Consider the following 18,119-nt stretch of genomic DNA (forward strand, 5'->3'; position numbering starts at 1 on the left):
TACCCAAGAAGTTCAGGGGTGACAGAGGTACTAACAGAGATAAGGGCCCAGCTTATGTCAGACATTACCCCACTGCCCTTAGCCTCCCTGGGCATTGACACCAGCACACAGTGATTTTCCAGGCAGGCACTGAGGGTAACGGGTGTGTGGGATGAGCGAGCTTGGGGAAACCACCTGGTGGGTGATGGAAGGAAAGGAAAGAGCAGCAGGGGAGGCTGGGAGGAACCGCGGCTGCTGTGATTTAATACGAACGGAGGGACAATCACAAGCCTATGGGGGGGGGGTCTGTGAGGCCACCCTCAGCTTGAATAATCTGCTGGGAGGACTCATAAACTCCACAGATGGCTATTAAACCCCCCTGTAGTGGCTACCAGGAAAGGACATTCAAATCAACAGAGGGATTAGGTGAGCAGGGCGGAGCCAAGGGACTTCCACACAGAGATAAACACCCAAGGTCTTCTCTTCTCCCATGAACCCTGGGAAAGTGCTTTCTTATGCCCAGAATGGCAATGTGCATACAAAAGGAAGGGAGGGAGGAAGGGAGGGAAAAAAGGGAAGGAGGAAGGGAGGAAGGAAAAGAACAGTCAACCAGAGGACCTCACCTGAGCCTTGGTGTTCAGTTTTTGAGTAGGGAGGGGATGTGGGAACTTGATAGCTACTCAGCTGATCTTGGTCTTCAGCTCTGAAGTCTGAACCCATACCTTGTGCTCCAAAGCCCTCAAGTAAGCAAACATATTCTTTAGCCACGACCCTCCCACAGCTCAGAATTCACTTCCCAGAAGAGTCAGGCAAAGGCCAGACCTCTTTTGAGGTACACTGAATTCTCTCCACAGAACCTGGATTTTGTTTAGACCATTTCTGTGACACATGACAACCTCAAACATACAGGCTATCCCATGAAGCAACAGAAACAAGCAATTGTGCTTATAGACGAAGGATACAGACAAACGCTCTTGGGAGTTTTGAGGTTTGCAATGTACACTGAAGGATGTCTTAGGGTTTCTGTTGCTGTAAAGAGACACTATGACCCCAGAAACCTTTATAAGGAAAACATTTGAGGGGAAGCTTACTGTTTTAGAGGTTCAGTCCATTATCATGGCGGGGAGCATGGCGGCATGCAGGCAGATGTGGTACTGGAGGAGTAGCTGAGAGTCCTACATCTTGCAGGCAACAGGAAGTCGACTGAGACACTGGACGATATCCTGAGCATAGGAAACCTCAAAGCCCGCCCCCACAGTGGCACACTTCTTCCAACAGGGTCATACCCACTTTGTATGGGATTATGGAGGCCAATTACATTCAAACTACCACAGAGGAATACAATTGTATTTAAAAACATATGTTTATCTATTTTTATATAAAAGCACACACACGGCCGGGCGGTGGTGGCGCACGCCTTTAATCCCAGCACTTGGGAGGCAGAGGCAGGTGGATCTCTGTGAGTTCAAGACCAGCCTGGTCTACAGAGCTAGTTCCAGGACAGGCTCCAAAACCACAGAGAAACCCTGTCTCGAAAAACCAAAAAAAAAAAAAAAAAAAAAAAAAAAAAAGCACACACACATAAGGAATTTTTCCTATGAGATAGACTAGCATATAATGTGATTCTGAAAATAGAATGTGTTAGGTAGAAAGTTGTGTCTTCAAGATCTGGAGCATAGGTCCAGGGGTACCGGGCTTGCTTGCCTAGCATGCAAAGGACTCCGGGCTTAATCCCCTATTTAGAAAAGTAAACTGTGGTTCCTTATCCACAAAAGTCATGTGGACTGTGATGTGTGACATAGTTACCTTTCTGTTGCCATGCTAAACACTCTGACAAAGAGCAACTTAGGGGGGAAGGGGTTTATTCAGGTCCATCACTGTGGGAATGTGTGAGCATCAGCAACTTGAAACAGCTGGCCACAGCACATCCACAGACAAGGGCAGAGGAACCCGCCAGGCTCAGCCCTCAGCCAGCTTTCTCTACTTTTATACAACTCCAGATCCAAACCAAAGAGTAGTGTACCCACTTTCAGGCTGGCTCACCCCACACCAATTAGTCAATCAAACCTGTCCCCCAAGACGTGCCCACAGGCCAAACCCATCTAGACCATCCCTTTTTAAGATGCTCTTTCTGGGTGATTCTCAGCTGGGTTGAGTTGAGAGTTAATCTAACTGCTCTAGTTTCATCTCAGTTGCTGTGATAAAACTCCAACAAAAGCAACTCGAGGGAGGGAGGATTCAATTATTATTATTATTATTTATTATTATTATTATTAATTATTATTGCTTATACATCCAAGTAATGATTCATCACTGATGGCAAGAATCCATGAAGGAACGCTGCTTGAGCTGGCTTGCTGGCTCTTTGGTTCCCTCCCTGCCTCATACTTAACTAGTTCCTAAGGGCCAGGACCACCTTCCTACTGACCACAGTGGGCTGGGCCCTCCCACATCAATTAATAATCAATACAATCTCCCAAATATCTGCCCACAGACCAGCCTATTGAAGGCAATTCCTCAGTTGAAGATTTTCCTCTCGGAGGACTCCAGATTGTCAATTTGACAATTAGGACACTAGCTATCACAATCTGCTTCCAAATGTGCCATGAGGCACCTATGAGACCTAGGGCTCAGGAAACATAAACAAAGATACCTAAAGGCTGGCGTTTGCCATACAAAGAAAAGGCCAATACTTGTGACCTAAAAGAAAACATAAATAATTCTTAGACAAACTACCAGAAAAATACTGTTTTAAAAAAACAACATTAAATTATTCTTATATGTTTTTGAGAGCCTACTGTGTGTCAGCCAGGTAGAAATATCTCCTAGCATTTTGCTTTCTAAATGATTCAGAGAAAAATGTCAGGGAAGCAGAGATTTTAATAATAGCCTGCCTAATAAGCCCCAAATATGATGGGAATTAGAACATGGGGAATTTAACTTAAGGTTACATGTCTCAGAACTCAGCGAGTCTCTAAACTGATTTTATAATTAGGAGCATATTTTTAGCTTATTTTTCAACTGGAAGATTTTATTATATTCATGTTAATGTATGTAATTTCGCCGTGGTATTTTTGGGTTTTTATTCTTCGGTGCGGGAGAGTGCGAAGGTGACAGCTTCCATTTCGTGCCACATCAGCTTTAAGGGACAGAGCCATGCAAACCAGCAGGCTCTGCTCACTGCCCATGAAATGCTCTTCCCAGGAATGCCTGGTTCACAGAGCATCCCAGTGCCAAGCGGCCACTGCTGGGGCTAAAGGGAAGGGGGCTGGGTGAGGACAGCTTTCCAGATGGAAGGTATCACCAAGGCAGCAAGGTCCTAGAAGAGGTAACAGTTCTTAGCAAGCCTAGGAAAGTAAGCACAGGTCAAAACCTGGGCGGGGGAGGGGATGTATCCCTCTGTCTGGAGAGAGTTGGGGACACTGGGAGGCTCGGACTGCAGGAGGGGGCTGGGCTTTGCCTTCTGGTCACAGAGCTCAATGGCAGTGTTTAAAATCAAGCCCACAGCTTAGGAAGAGGACAGAGGGGAAAGGCTAATCGAGTTTAAAAGCATGTGAATACGTGGGATAGGCGTGCGTTGTATGTATATGGGGGAGCGATCATGCCTGGGCACCTGTACACGGAGGCCAAAGGAGGACATGGGGGGGTCCAGCTGTATCACTTTCTTCTGCTTCATTCCTTTGAGACAGGTCTCTTGCTGAACCTGCAGTTAGGCAGGCAGACAGCAAGGCCCAAAAATCCTGAGAGGAAAGTTCAGATACCAAGGAAAAAGAGATTTTTCTTTCTGAGGCTTTTGGGCAGATCACAGGAGTCGAGGCTAGCTCTCAGGCTGACCCTGGGCTAGTGGCAGAACAGAGAGTCTAGGCCAGGGCAGAGCACCTCTACTCCAGGGTTTCTCAACCTGTGGGGCGCAACCCCTTTTGGTCAGATGTTCTGCGATCAGATATTTACATTACAACTAATAACAGTAGCAAATTTACAGTTATGGAACAGCAATGAACAATTTTGTGGTTGGGGTCACCACACATGAGGAACTGTACTAAAGGGTTGCAGCATTAGGAAGGTTGAGAACCACTGGTCTACTCTCACCTTTAAGGGCCACAGATAGAGTTGTGGCCTGGACATTGCAAACCCTGGTGGGGCGTCAGTGCAGACCATGTAGCTGCAGCATGAGCCAACCCAACGAGCAGCAAGGCAACATTGCCCACTAGGTGATCTCAAGGGAGGACCGGACCACCTCTCCAGGGATGTGCAAGGCAGAGCCACAATCCAGAGAGATCCACGCCCAAGCCACATGGAATTTGCTTGAGCAGGTGTTTTAGTGTTTTAGCTGCCGTCTTGCTTCCAAAACGGAATTTCCCAGCAAATACAACTTCAGGAAGGAAGGTTTTACTCTATTTGCCTCACAGTGTGAGGCTGCAGTCCATCGTGGCAGTGACAGGAGGATGAAGCAGTTGGCCACGTTGCATCCCACAGGCTGGAAACATAGAGATGGATGAAGTTGCTCACCTCGCTTTTCTTCTCGCTGAGCCTGGGACCTCAGTCCATCGATGGTGCTAACCACTCTCATGGTGGGTCTCCTTCATTTCCGGAAGCCCTCTTGGGTACGCCCATGTGTGTGTCCATGATGATTCTAGACCCAGTCAAGGTGACAATGAAGATGGACCATCACACCAGGATTCTTCCTTGGGATCCGTCACCTCTTTCTTCAATCGTATTCCTCCCTTCTGGAACTGGGACATCAATTCCCACCTGTAACGTCTGTCCATGCTACTACGGTATTAGGCCCATAGTGTGGTGCCTGCACTACTGGACGTTTGCGAGTTGTGGTGATTTAAACACACAAAGACCCACTGGCACAGACAGGGACACAGGTTATCCTTGAAACAAGAATGCCAAGAATGCCAACTTTATTGTGTTCAGGGGCAGCTTCTATAGTGCTCTGGCCACGCCCCAGCTCTCGTGATTGGATCTTTCAGCTGCAGCCACCAGAAACTACTCCCCTGTCTCGTGCTCAGAGCAACTGCAAACACAGGAAAACAAGTTGTTTTGCTCAGAGCAGCTGCAAGCAAGTTGTTTACAAGAAATTCAGGGTCTTGGGGTCCACAACCCCCAACACCCACCTGTTCAAATACTATATTTAGAAGGGCATTTTCATGTTTGATTTTGGATGTTCACAACTGGCGAGAAATGTTACCTGAGGCTAAACCAGATCTTGGGTCTAAACCATCGTTAACTTGTTATTGTTGGTTTTTCTTTTACCTGGGGAATGGGCATCCGACCCAGGTTCTTGCACTATACCACGGAATTCTCCTGCCCACCACACTTGATTTTGATGAGACTTTAGGGCTGTTGCTGCAAGAAGTTAGGACTGTTGTATTATTTGGATGAATGAAATGTGGTTTGAGTATGTGGAAATAAATTCAGGGTGGGAGGCTCCAGTGGAAGAATACTATGGACTGAATACATTCTCCAAATTCGTATGTTGAAATAATATGGTGATATTGTGGGGATTATTAGGACATGTGGCCTTTGGGAAGCTACCACATGAGGGTGGGTCCCTCATAAACGGGATTTTAAAACCCCCGGAGAACACCCTCCCTCCCTTTCTGCCAGAATGCAGTGAGAAAGCAGAGCTCTGCAGTTCCCAACCTCAGACATCAGCCTCCAGGGCTGTAAAAGACTCGCGCTGTGCAGAAGCTGTTCCATCTCTGATGGTTCATGGCAGTCAGAGCAGAGCCTGGGATGGAAGTGATGGGGACGGCCATGGAGCAAATAGAATTAGAGAAGGAAGAGGCTGGGTGAGCAGTGTCCAGGAGGCAAACACGAAGGCAGGTACAGGGCTGGGGAAGAAGACCCCAAGGTTGTCTCTCAACTCCCATAAGGCCTTGAGAGAACCTCGTATCACAGGGAACTAGGGATGAGTTACAACTTCAGGATTCAGGGGGCTTCACGCCACCTCTAATGCCCTTCTCTCCCAAGTTCCGTCAGGGAGAGACGGAAGTTCCGGAACTTCCGGACTCCTGCAACCTGGGAAGGGCAGAGCCCTCCTGCCGAGCCTTTTTGTTGCTGTGCTGGAACACTCAGACCAAGAGTAACCAGAGGAGAGAAAGGGTTTATTTGACTCAGGTCAAGGCAGGAACTTGAAACAGCTAGTCACATCACACACAAGGATAACAGCAGAGAGATATGGAGGTGTGCGTGCTTGGACCACTTAGCTTAGGTTTGTTTTTTGTTTGTTTGTTTGTTTGTTTGTTTGCCACTCTTACACAGTCCATAACCCAAACACAGAATGGCACAGCCAAAGGTAGACTGGGATTTCCCATTTCTGTTAACCTAACAAGACCATCCCTCCACAGACATGGCTGAGCAGTTAACCCCTCTTTCAGACTTCTGTCTGCTGGTGCTAGGCTGTGTCAAATGACAATCAAAATTAAACACCCTCTCCCAGCAAAATAGCCCTCCCCTCACTTAAACTTCCCTGTTTCTCTTGCCTGTCCAGCCCTGCTCATCCAAGAGTGAGCCAAGCTTGGGGCTGGAGCAACTCAGTGGTTAAGAGCGCTTGTTACTCTGGCAGAGGACCCAAGGCTGGGTTCCCAGGCTCTACATGGTGGCTCAAAATCATCTGTAATTCCAGTTCCAGGGAATCCAATGCCCTTTTGTAATTTCCAAGTGCACCAGGCAAACACGTTGGTCACATATATGCAGTCAGGCAAAATACACACATAAAAGGGGGGCAAAACAACCATTAGCATGGTTGCCCCAAACCCGCAGGAACCGGTTCCGTAAAGCCAAGCGTAGGAAAAGTGGACCCCACCCTCACTCCCAGGTACCTACAGAACTGGCTACAGCTGCTTCAGACAAAGAAAGGCAGCTGTCATCTGGACACCCACCAAGAGGAGTAGGCTGGCCTCCCGCTAAGGGGACCAGGCAGCAGGCCCTCCAGATGTTCCCACGTCACACCAGACCTGGCAGCGCGATGGATCCTCTGATGGAAGAGCTGCGTGCCTTGGCCCACGCTCCCCTTGCCTCTGAGTGGATCTGAGCTTGTGCTACGCTACTCACCTGCTTCTCTCACTTATCTGCGCTAACAAACTGTAGGAGCAGAGCTCAAAGACCAAGGGGCAGGAAATCCTACGAGCGGTGTCAGGGAACTTCGGTCTTTCTCGTTAATTACGGTCTGCCATCCTCTGGGGTCGCTGGGAGAGATTGCTCCAGCAGACAGATTCATTCAAGAGAGACATCTGCACTGGGGTCCCCCTCTAGCCCCCCCCCACCACCACCAACACACACACACCGTGAGGGTCAAGAGCAGGAGCGCAGGGAGCACCACTGTTTCTCCTCCAACAGGGATTAGAGGGTATACATTCTCTAGGCCGAGTGACAGAGACGCGATCCAAGAGACTCAGCTGTAATGGGAACTGCCAAGGGTCCCCGCTGTGGGCAAGGCGCAGATCTAGGGATGGGACCGAGGGTCGCCTTGCCCGCGCCTTCCAGGAACCCGGGCGGAGCTGCCGCAACCGGCCCACCGATAGGGTAAGAGTGGGAGACTGGAGGAAGCAGCTCGCAGTCCCTCTGTCCCCGCGTCTCCCGGCACCCAGAGGCCGCGGGGGAGGCAGGCGCCGCGGGGCTCCGGTCCATGTGGGGAGTCACCGCCCCCTGGTCCGGGTGCATCAGGCCCCAGCGCCCCCACCCCGCCGCCGCTGGCCTCGCCCCCGCCGCGCGCGCCCGGCCCGCCTCCCCCGTTGCCGTGGCAACTCTGGGAGCCTCCAGGCGCGTTCTCGTCCGCGGGAGCGCTCGACAGTGGCGGCAGCGGCGGCGGCGGCAGCTCCGGCTCAAGCCGCGCGCGCTGCGACCTCTCTCCAGAGCCCGCGCGTTGCCTCCGGCCGGGTCCTGGGCCCCCCGCGAGGCCCCCCCATCGGCCTCTACGCCTGTCCCGTCGCCTGTCCCCATGGAGCTGCTGGCTGCAGCCTTCAGCGCCGCCTGCGCCGTGGACCACGACAGCTCCACCTCGGAGAGCGACACGCGCGACTCGGCGGCGGGACACCTGCCCGGCAGGTGAGGACCGGTAGCATCCCGGCCCCCGCACGCCTTCCCTGCGTACTTCCTCCCACTCGCGTCCCGGGCGATGTTCACGGACCCCTATGGCCTATTCGAGTTCCTAGCCCCCGGGCTTCTTCTATCGCCCTCCCCCCCCACCACTAACTCTAACCCGTCGGACCTTCATTCCCCCCAAGAAGAGCAGTGCGTCCTGGTCTAGGTTACTAGCACCCAGTCCCTGCGTGGGGCGGCCTCCTGCACCCTCTCCCTGGACGCCCAGAGCGCGCCTATCCTGCCCTGCGCCCTTCTCTGCGCTCCGAGTCTCTGGGAGTAGGAGTGGAGGATCAGAGCCCCGAGTGGGACCAGAGGGCGCGCGACGGATAAGGGCGTAGGGTGGCAGCCGGCTGGCAGGACCCGTTGGGGCGGCCTTCCGCGCTGCAGAGCGGCCAGGGTACGCCAAGTTTCCGATGCCTGCCCGCGAGCTCGAAAAACATGAAGGTTTGGGCGGACTGGTGTGGGAGTGAATCACCCCGTCGCACCCTGGTATGGTGACAAAAAGGGTTTGTAGGACTCGCCCGGCCCCGGACACGTGGCTGCCACTGTGGCCCCCTCGACTTAGACGCGCACAAGGCAGTACCCCTGGCCAGCAACCGCTTGTGCCCACGGAGAGTCGCCTCTTGCGATCTAGCCAAGGTGTGTCGTTGCTTGAAAATAAACGGCCCTCGTTCTCCTCCCTCTCTTACAGCGAGTCATCCTCCACCCCTGGAAATGGGACCACGCCCGAGGAGTGCCCGGCCCTCACCGACAGCCCCACCACGCTCACTGAGGCCCTGCAGATGATCCATCCCATTCCCGCCGACTCCTGGAGAAACCTTATTGAACAAATAGGTGAGAGTCCCGGGCCGGCAGCAGCTCATTTGGGCCATGAGAGTCTGGGGGATTCTGGGAGTCCCTGGTTGCAGGGCAGGCATGCGGCTTTTGACATGAGTTGTTCTAATGGTTTCCTAGGCAGAACTGCTGTGTTTTATTAGTGCTGCACCACTGGGTTAATTTAGCCGGGGATTGTGCTTTATTTGTGAGACGGTTTCACACGGCAGCCCTGGCTGGTCTGGAATTTACTCAGTATCTCAGGCTAGCCTGGATCTCTAGTAGGGCCCCTGCCTCAAGAACTTGAGTGCTAGGGTTAGAAGCTTGAGACGCTGGGCTGTAGCAGTGGGTTTTGATTCTGGTGTCTCTTGGAGAACACTCTAGGTCCAGCCCTTTCCTGCAGAAAACGCTGTTTCTGGTCGCTTCTAGCCCCCAGTCAGGGAATGGAGTAGCCTGGCTGAAGAGAGACGATGGAGCCTTTCTTGGCCGCATCAGGGAGGTTCTGAGAGTACCTGGAAAGGTGGTCATGAGTTGAAGTTGTACTCAGGAGCTCTGGGAAGAGCTAGGCTGGCGGTGCCCTCTTTGCATGAGGGGAAATGATAGAGGTGGGGATACCACCAGCTCCCAGAAGACGAAGAGACTCTTTCCACAAGGTTGCCCAGGATGGACCTAAGGGAACAGCACTTTTGGGGGTCCTACTCCTCAGAGATAAGAGGGAGCCCTGGGAGTGCTTAGAGAATTGAGGTGTCCCAAGAGCTGAAGTGTTTGCGCTTGAAAAAAATGTAGTAGCAATGCTACTGGGGAAAAAAAATGCTACTGATTCTTCTGTTACCACCAGGGTCACCTGTGAATGGTTCCCATTAATCAGAAAATGATGCTAGCCGCTTTGAAAATAGTCTGGGATGTTGTCAAAGCCATCAACAGTCCATTCTCTTAAATACAAACTTTATATTTTGAATATATTTATACTCAATATATATCATATATATGAAATGTAATGATTATCTTCCATTGCCAAACCCTGGGAGGTCTCCAGGAAGGATGTGGAGCAAACCCAGTTGAAGGAAGACTTCTTGGGAGGCTGCTGCTCTTTTGTGCTCAGAGCTTCCTACCAGTTCCCTGGGAGGAGGGAGCAGGAGGCTAGAGGGATTGCTGCCTGAGGGTAAACCACACCAACCCTGGTTTTATCTCTGTGGTTCTCTACCAGTCCTGCGGAGGGTGCTGGGGATTCGAGCGTGTTTGTGTGTTGTCTCTGGCACTGAACAGCGTGCTTGGCAAGTAGACTTTACATGTTAAATAATAAGTGAGGAGCTTGCCCTTTACAAGTAGGCTTGCAAAAAAAAAAAAAACAAAAAAAAAAAAAACAAAAAAAAAACAAGTAGGCTTGCAAGCTTTGAAGGAAAAATGCTTTCTCTCCAGGAAGAGAGATTTTGAATGGTGGGGTGGGGTGGGGTACTTTGGTCAGGAGAACTGGGGGCTCCCCCCTAACAGAACATGGCCAACCCAGTACAGACCATTTCAGTAAGAGACGGGAGTGAAACCTTTCTGCTCTGCCTGCAGATCATGTAAGTCTGAGCTCTGACAGGGACAGTTAACACCCAAGGGGACGCTTACCGGAGGCACAGATAGGAAACAACAAACCAAACCACAAGGCATTAACAGTGCATTGAGGACAAGGGTTGTACGAGATAAACCTGTTCTATTTATGTGGAAATTAGAATTTAAGAGGAAGACTTTAAGGTAAAAATGAAAGATTATGAAAAATAGTGCGTTAGACAATAGTAATCGCGGTAAGCCCAGAGAGGAGAGAGCTGGAGTGCACCTCTGAAATGTTTGCAAGTGACTCGTGTTGAGTGTTTGGTTGGAAGTAGCAATAAGCAGAAGCAAAGGGTCTTCAGCCATGGAGGTGGCCCATCTCATTTAATGAGTCGAGAGGGGAAAGGTTCAATAGTTGGGTCCTTCACCTACGCGGTCACCGTGCTGTCGACATCCCCCTCCTTTATTTGGGCTTTTGTTAGGAGGTGGCTGTTACAGCTCCAGAAACCACACCCTTAAGCTAAGGTGTGTGATGGCAGGGAGAGCAGTTTGTCTTCATGTATCTACTGGGGATGTGAAGAGACGCCACTTATAAAAGAACGTGTTTAATTGGGGCTTCCTTAATGTTTCAGAGGGCCATCATCAACATGGTGGGGAGCATGGCATGGAGCTGAGGAATAGCTTAGAGGTGCATCCTGATCCACAGGCAGGCAGGCAGACAGACAGACAGACAGATGGGGGGGGAGGAGAGGGAGAGAAAGAGAGACACTGAGAGACTGGGCCTGGCGTGGGCTTTTGAAAGTGACACACCTTCTCCAATAGGGACACACCTACTCCAGTAAAGCCACACCTCCTAATCCTTTCCAACCGACCACCAACTGGTAACAAAGCTTTCAAATATATGGGCCTATGGGGCCCATTCCCATTCTTATTCAAGGACCACAGGTGGCGTTTTAAGGAAACCTTAGAAGATATTCCCTTTTTCTGTCTCATTGGCTAGATTATCAATTCATACCTTAGATTGGTTGTCTTGGTATATTTTGTGTTGCTCTGACAAAATTCCTGAGGCTAGGACCCTTATCCGGAAAAGCGATTATTTAGGGCACCCGTTTCTCTTGGCCCTGGTGAGGGCCATGGCACACACAGGAAATGATAGCAAGGCAAGATTTTGAGAGGGAAACTGGAGAGGTCCCGAGCCAGACAGTTGATTGTAGAAAGACCAGCTCTTGAGCTACAGCTCAGATGGACCCTTTCAGGGCAGATGCCTTTGTTACTTAATTACCTTCAGGGAGGCTTCACCGTTGCTACAGTGGAGACCAATCAGAGGAGCAGGAGCACATGAGCCTTTGGGGGAAGGTGCTACATCCACATCTTAGCTCCGGGTAATTTATAATGTTTTAGATGCTTTCCCTCAGAGTTCTGCTGCAAGTCAGTCATCCCGGCAGCCAGGAGATTGTGTCTGGTGAGGGATGCTCTCTCTGCTTCGTGGATCTTCTAAGATCCCACATGGCAGAAGGAACAGTTGCAGCAACCTCCAGCCTAGAGCTACACCCAGGGGATCCTCTTCCCAAAAGGTCCTTCCTCCTAAAACAATTACACTGGGCTCTAGAATGGGTCAGGGAGGGGGTGAGGAGCCGGGGCGAGAAGCAGCAGGACTTAGACCTCGGTCCTCCAGTGGTGCAAATGCAGATCCTGAGACCCACTGGTGGTGGAGGTGAGAGCTTCCATCAGTCCCCATCCACTTCCCTGAGCACAGAATGTCCAGACCAGCCCTCCCCTCTCCAATGGAAAGCAGCGGTGGGAGGGGACCGGGAAGAGGCGGCGTCCACTGTGAAGCTCTTTCAGAAATACCATTTTCAACACAGCTACCCACAGTGCTGGTATTTTTGTCTCCTGTCAGTACATGCGCCACCGAGAAGTCTGGGGTAGTGTTTGCCCGCAGTGTGCTGGCTGTGGCATGTGTTTTTTGAGCCTTTAAAACATGCTAAGCTAGACGCTTTCCGGAAGCTTAGAAATAGTGATTTTGAAAGGTGTTCAGCCGGGACTAAGCACCCCCTCTGCTAAGTCATCCAGAGGTAGCCCCAGCAAACATGTTCAGAATCTCTGCCAGATCGTTAGCATGGAGGGCTGAGAGGGAAATAAAACACTAGCCAGACAACTATGAGGACTTGGTTCAACCCCCAGGACAAACTAAAAGGCAGACATGCAAGCACATGTTTGTAGCCCTAGTGCTGAGAAGCCGCTAAAGGGTACCCCTGGGGTTCACTGGCCAGCTAGCCTAACTTACTGGATGAGCCCAGGCCAATAAGAAACCCTGTCTCAAAAGAATAAAAAAAATCCAAGGTACTCAGCACCTGAAGAATGGTGCATGCCTCCTACATGCATGCATACATATATGTTCATGCACATACATGTGCACCCCAGTGTTCACAAAACCAGCACACATGTATGTATGGTGTGCTTATGTTAAGCTGGTTTCTGAGGTGACATTAGACCGTCCTTGGAGAGCATAACCTAAGTGGGGTTCAGCATGGACTTGGCTGCTCCTTAGCGCCCCTCTGGCCAATGAACTCCATGTTGAATTCTGCAACTAGGAGAACGGTAAAAACACAGGATCCTAATCCTCGGAAATCAGGGCTGTCCTGCCTTGTTGTAGAGGCTTCATGATGTGCAGTCACAGAGTCACCAAGTGTCGGAAGCAAATAATTTACTTCACGGGATGGATTTACGCCAGACTCACTCCCGCCAGTGAATGCTATTTATCCCTCTGCTCTCAGGACTTCCACGGTGATCTCCTTCTCCTTTCCCCCTTTCTGCCCTTTAGACGTAATTCCGAACCACGAGTAGAAGGCATAGTAGCTCGTGTCCGTGTTGCCTCCACAGCAAGGACTTTCCAAGGGTCTGACTTACTGGATCTTACCTTTTCCAGGGCACTCCAAATATACCTGCATCTCTCTGTCACCTTAGCCCTCTGCCCCCTGCCTCCACCAGTGAAGCCATCAGACCTCTTGCCAAACTGGTTACTTTAATATTGTTTATGATCCAGAGCCAGCTAGCTGTCAGGGCTCATCTACATTGTAACGGTGCCATGACTCTGCCCTGCCCCTGCTTAATTGATGCCCTTGCCTTTATAGTCCTGGAAAGTGCCATGGGCCCTATCCTCCCTGCCATGCATGCAGATACATCAACATGCCTATCTGGGATCTGTGCAGGCTCTCAAGGCAGAGTTCTATCTCTGTAGCATGACCTGCAAGACTTTTGGAATAAACCCCCTCCTACTGCCTCTTGGCAGGCAGTATCCCACACCTTGTCCCTGCCAGCCTGTGTGGAGGGACTGTCACTTTGTTCTGTAGCCAGAATATCCCAAATGTTCATCTCATTTCTTCTCCGTGAGGTGCTGAGTTTACACTGATCCACCAACACCCCTAGCATCCTCCCTGAGATTTGGGTCACATTTGTTTTTAAATATGGTTGGTCAGGGAATACGCCTCAAGTGTGAGTAGCGGAGACAGCAGTTGGCTTTGGGCTCAGTTGATGAGACACTGATTCAACATGAAAACTCATAGCCACTCCCAGTTCACAGGATGTACAGACTACACGTCTTTATACTGAAACACTTAAAGCTGGAGAAAGGAACCTGGTGGGAGATTGAAACATAATTGGGACATTTCCATCAATTTTGTAAGCATACTTATTAACACATCAAGGTCTGTATTCTTGTTTTTTTTTTTTCCAGCGTGCGTGGGAATAGCGATTTTGAGTCTACTCGGGGGTTTCTTTACTTGTCAGAGGAAACCTATATATGCTGCTCTTCCACAGGAATGAAGACGAGGGGTGGTCTCTCCTGCAGGGCCAGAGCTGCTGCTGGGACCTAGGGTGTGCTGCCTTCCTCTGTGTGTGCCTGGGGCTTCAAAAGGACCTTCGCCTGACCCCCTGTTCTTGTCTTTGTTGTAACTCTGATTTCAGGGCTCCTGTACCAAGAGTATAGAGACAAATCGACCCTCCAAGAAATCGAAACCCGGAGGCAACAGGATGCAGAAATACAAAGCAACTCAGATGAGTCCCGGGCTGGGGAAGACATGCCAGAGGAGGAAGAGGAGGAGGAGGAGGAGGAACTGGCCAGTCCACCTGAGAGGAGGGCTCTGCCTCAGATCTGCCTGCTCAGCAACCCCCACTCCAGGTTCAACCTCTGGCAAGACCTCCCTGAGATTCAGAGCAGCGGCATACTGGACATTCTCCAGCCTGAGGAGGTCAAGCTGCAGGAGGTAATGAAGGTTTCTGGAAGGGAGCGGGTCTGGAAGTACAGGGAGTCTGAGGGGTCCTCTGCAGAGCTGAGGTTCCCAGTTGGCTTGCTAAAGCTGTTCAGGGCTGAATGTGTCTATCTACCACAGATAGGAAAAGAAACATTTCACAGGTCACAGACCACCCAGCCGCTTTCTGATCTTGCTCAGTGCCCGTGCTGAGGGTTAGAAGCATTGATACTTTTTGTTAGGCAGGGTGACTGCCTTTCTGCATGGTGCCATTGAAACCCTAGGTGGTGCGGAACTGGTGTCTGTGAAAAGACCCCTGACCTCTGCAGGTGACCATCAGCCGTGCTTCTTTTCACATTTGGGGGCCTTGTGGATTCTGGATGTGTGGGAGTCCAAGAGACCCTTTGTGTGATGGCCCTGGACAGTCTCCCAGAGGTCAAGGAGGTAGAGGCAGCCGGTGGGCGGTACAATGGTCGGTTGCTAGCAGTGAGAAATAATCAATGGGAAAGTATCGGGAACAGAAACATGTAACAAGTGTTTGTTTTTGTTGAGCAATGATCTTAATCTTTTAAGGGCCAGGAAAGTGTGGTAGAGAGGAGAGGATAGTCCATGGGAGAAAGGGTGGTCAATGAAGACACACAGAGAGAGAGAGAGAGAGAGAGAGAGAGAGAGAGAGAGAGAGAGAGAGAGAGAGAGAGAGTTGTAACTTGTTCGTGTGATTCTTGATTATGAACTTTGTAGAAGAAAGTAATAATGTCACAATGTCTAAAGTGCTAATGCCCAACACAGAGCCCAGCTCCTGCCCATGTCACCCAGTTCAGTTCAGGCTCCGCTCCTGGGGAAGGAATAAGTTTTGAAGGACCACCTAGGTTCCACCGGTGTGTCCTATCTGGCAGAATCAAGTAGAAATGTATTTCTGCTTTGACATCCGCCCTAGCATGGAACTACATCAAGACCTTATTTGGGTGGTGGTGGTTGTCATTAAGTAAAACTTAGAGATCAATTCATATATTTAAAACTTTGAAACACAGTATAAACCTTTTCCAGCATAAATGGAGCTAAACACAGAGGAGTGTGCCCTTTATATATCACACAGGAAGGAGCAAGCGGCAAAGAAGAGGGGCTGGATGTCTGGCACATGCCTGGAATTCCAGTGCACCATGGCCAGAGGCAGGAAGATTGTGAGCTCAGAGTCATCCTTACCCACATGGGCCCTAGAAGCCAGCCTAGGCTACATGACAGCCTGCATCAAAAACTGAAACAGAAGCAAAATATAAATACCATACAGTGGCGGCACTTACACACACCTCAGTTATGAAGGTAAATAAATACTGGAGAACTGGCTAGTGGATTAGAAACCAAGCCACCATGTGTGGTAAGAGGCAACTGGTTTGTTTCTGGCTGCCCAGACTCCAGATAGAAACTATATTATTTAAATCTCTGCTTGATCAATCCCTTAAGCATATTGCTAGCTGGCTCTTATATCTAGTATTAGCCTATTTCCATTATTTTATATTTTACCATGAGGCTTGTGGCCTACCAACAAGGTTCCAGCTTGCAGCTCACATATTTCCCCTCTGGCGGCTACAGGGAATCTCACAACTCTGCCTTCTTTCTCCCAGCATTCAGTTTAGTTTTCCCCACCTAGCTCTACTCTGCCCTATCACAGACCAAGCCAGCTTCTTTATTCATTAACCAATGAAAGCAACACATATACAGAAGGACTTATCACACCAACCATATTATCAGACATAGAAAGCACTGTCAAAGGCCCTTCCCGTGGATAAAGGTGCCACTCGCTTCTAAATGTTTTAAAATTCCATAAGTAGCCCACCAACCACTCTTTTATTATGTTTTCAAAAGCAGACATTACCAAAGCCTTCACTGAGCCCCTCGCAGCTTTCAGCTGAGTTTTTATGAAAATAATCTCTGCTCTGTTATGCCTGAGAGCACAGGCCACGGATCCCTTCCCAACTGGAAGGCAGACTTCCAGACTGCACATGGAAACCTTGTCTCAAGACAACAACCCCTTCCCGCAGCATCCGCACCTGCTTGCTTTTTAGTGTTAGACACAACTGCGTCAAATAAGGATGCAAGTTTGAATGAGGATGGAGGAGCACGAATGACCAAGGGTCAACAGTGCTCACTGGCTGGCCGGGTGCTCTGTGGACATGGTACAGGGGTGACATCGGGCAGTGTGGGCTCAAGAGAACTCAGTCATGTGTGTGGTACACCCTTTTACTCTTGCAAGACTGTGGGCACCTCGCAGCAGTGAAAGGGGCATCTTCCATCAGATCCCAGCACAGGGCATTCAACAGGCAGTATAGGCTTAGCAGCCCCAGTCTGAGAAACACTAAATCTAAAATAAACGCTCAAAACCCAGAAATTTCCGAACACAGATGTGATGCCACAGGCCAACAATTCTACATCAGCCAACCTTTTCACGTGTAAAACTATCGAAAATGATTTATGTAAAATTACTTTTCGGGAGCTGGAGAGATGGCTCAGTGGTTAAGAGCACTCACTGCTCTCCTAAAGAACTGGAATTTGGCTCCCATCGCGCATGGTGATCGCTCACAACCACTTGCAAACTCCAGCTCCAGGGGATTAACACACTCTCTGTCCTCTGCACGCGCACACACACACACACACACACACACACACAAATTCCATTTAAATAACTTTTTAAGCTGTGCACATAAAATGCTTGTAAACATAAATGAGTTCCATAGTTAATCCAGGTCTTGCTTCCAACATTGCTCATTATTTTTGTGCAAATATCCTCAAATCCAAAAATGAAAATCTGAAGTCAGAAACTCTGCTGGTCGCAAGTGTTGGGCCAAAGACACTGGAATCTTACCTTGTTACCAACCGCGGGAGAGGCTGTGGTCACCCACATCTCTAGCCCCAGTCCCAAACCACCACGTGCTCTTTGATCTATTGAATGAAGAGTGTGTCTTATTCTCGCCCTCTTTTCTCTTCTTTTCTTTCCTCCTCCTCTTCTTCCTTTTTCTTCTTCTTTCTTCTAGGTTTCATGTAGCCCAGGTTGACCTCAAACTCACTAGGCATCTGAGAATGGCCTTGGTCATTTTAAAAATAGTGTCTTTTTCTTATTTATGTGTAAATATTTATTTTATGTGCATATTTTGCTTGTGTGTTTGTCTGTGCACCTCGTGTGTGTCTGCTGCCCTCGGGTGTCTGAATAAGGTGTTTAGGTCCCATGGGTCTGTAGTTGGGTGATTGTGAGTTGCCACGTGGGTGGTGGGACCCCAAACCACATCCTCTGCAGGAATTGTATGTACTCTTAACTACTGAGCCACCTCTTGAGCCCCAGCCTTGAACTTTCCATCCTCCTGCCTCTACCTCCTGAGTTCTGGGATTTCAGGCATATGCCACCATGCCATATTTAGCTGGTACTGAGGATGGAACCCAGGACACATACTAGAC

The 18,119-nt window shown here is 49.9% G+C and overlaps 1 protein-coding gene across 2 annotated transcripts in view; it reads left to right on the top strand.

The window, feature by feature from the left end:
* The window catches only part of Ngef (neuronal guanine nucleotide exchange factor), a 97,747-nt gene that overhangs the window by 51,712 nt on the left and 27,916 nt on the right, over positions 1-18,119 (top strand). Inside the window, exons 1-3 of one of the 2 annotated variants that reach the window (XM_057763235.1) lie at positions 7,760-8,037; positions 8,765-8,907; positions 14,389-14,687. In XM_057763235.1, the coding sequence (XP_057619218.1) occupies positions 7,931-8,037; positions 8,765-8,907; positions 14,389-14,687 (549 nt within the window). In that variant the 5' untranslated portion in view covers positions 7,760-7,930. Of the gene's footprint in view, positions 1-7,759; positions 8,038-8,764; positions 8,908-14,388; positions 14,688-18,119 lie in introns of those variants that run through there. The other variant, XM_057763234.1, reaches the window with a different exon arrangement.

The sequence above is a fragment of the Chionomys nivalis genome, chromosome 2 (genome assembly GCF_950005125.1).
Source record: "Chionomys nivalis chromosome 2, mChiNiv1.1, whole genome shotgun sequence".
Classification (NCBI taxonomy): domain Eukaryota; kingdom Metazoa; phylum Chordata; class Mammalia; order Rodentia; family Cricetidae; genus Chionomys; species Chionomys nivalis.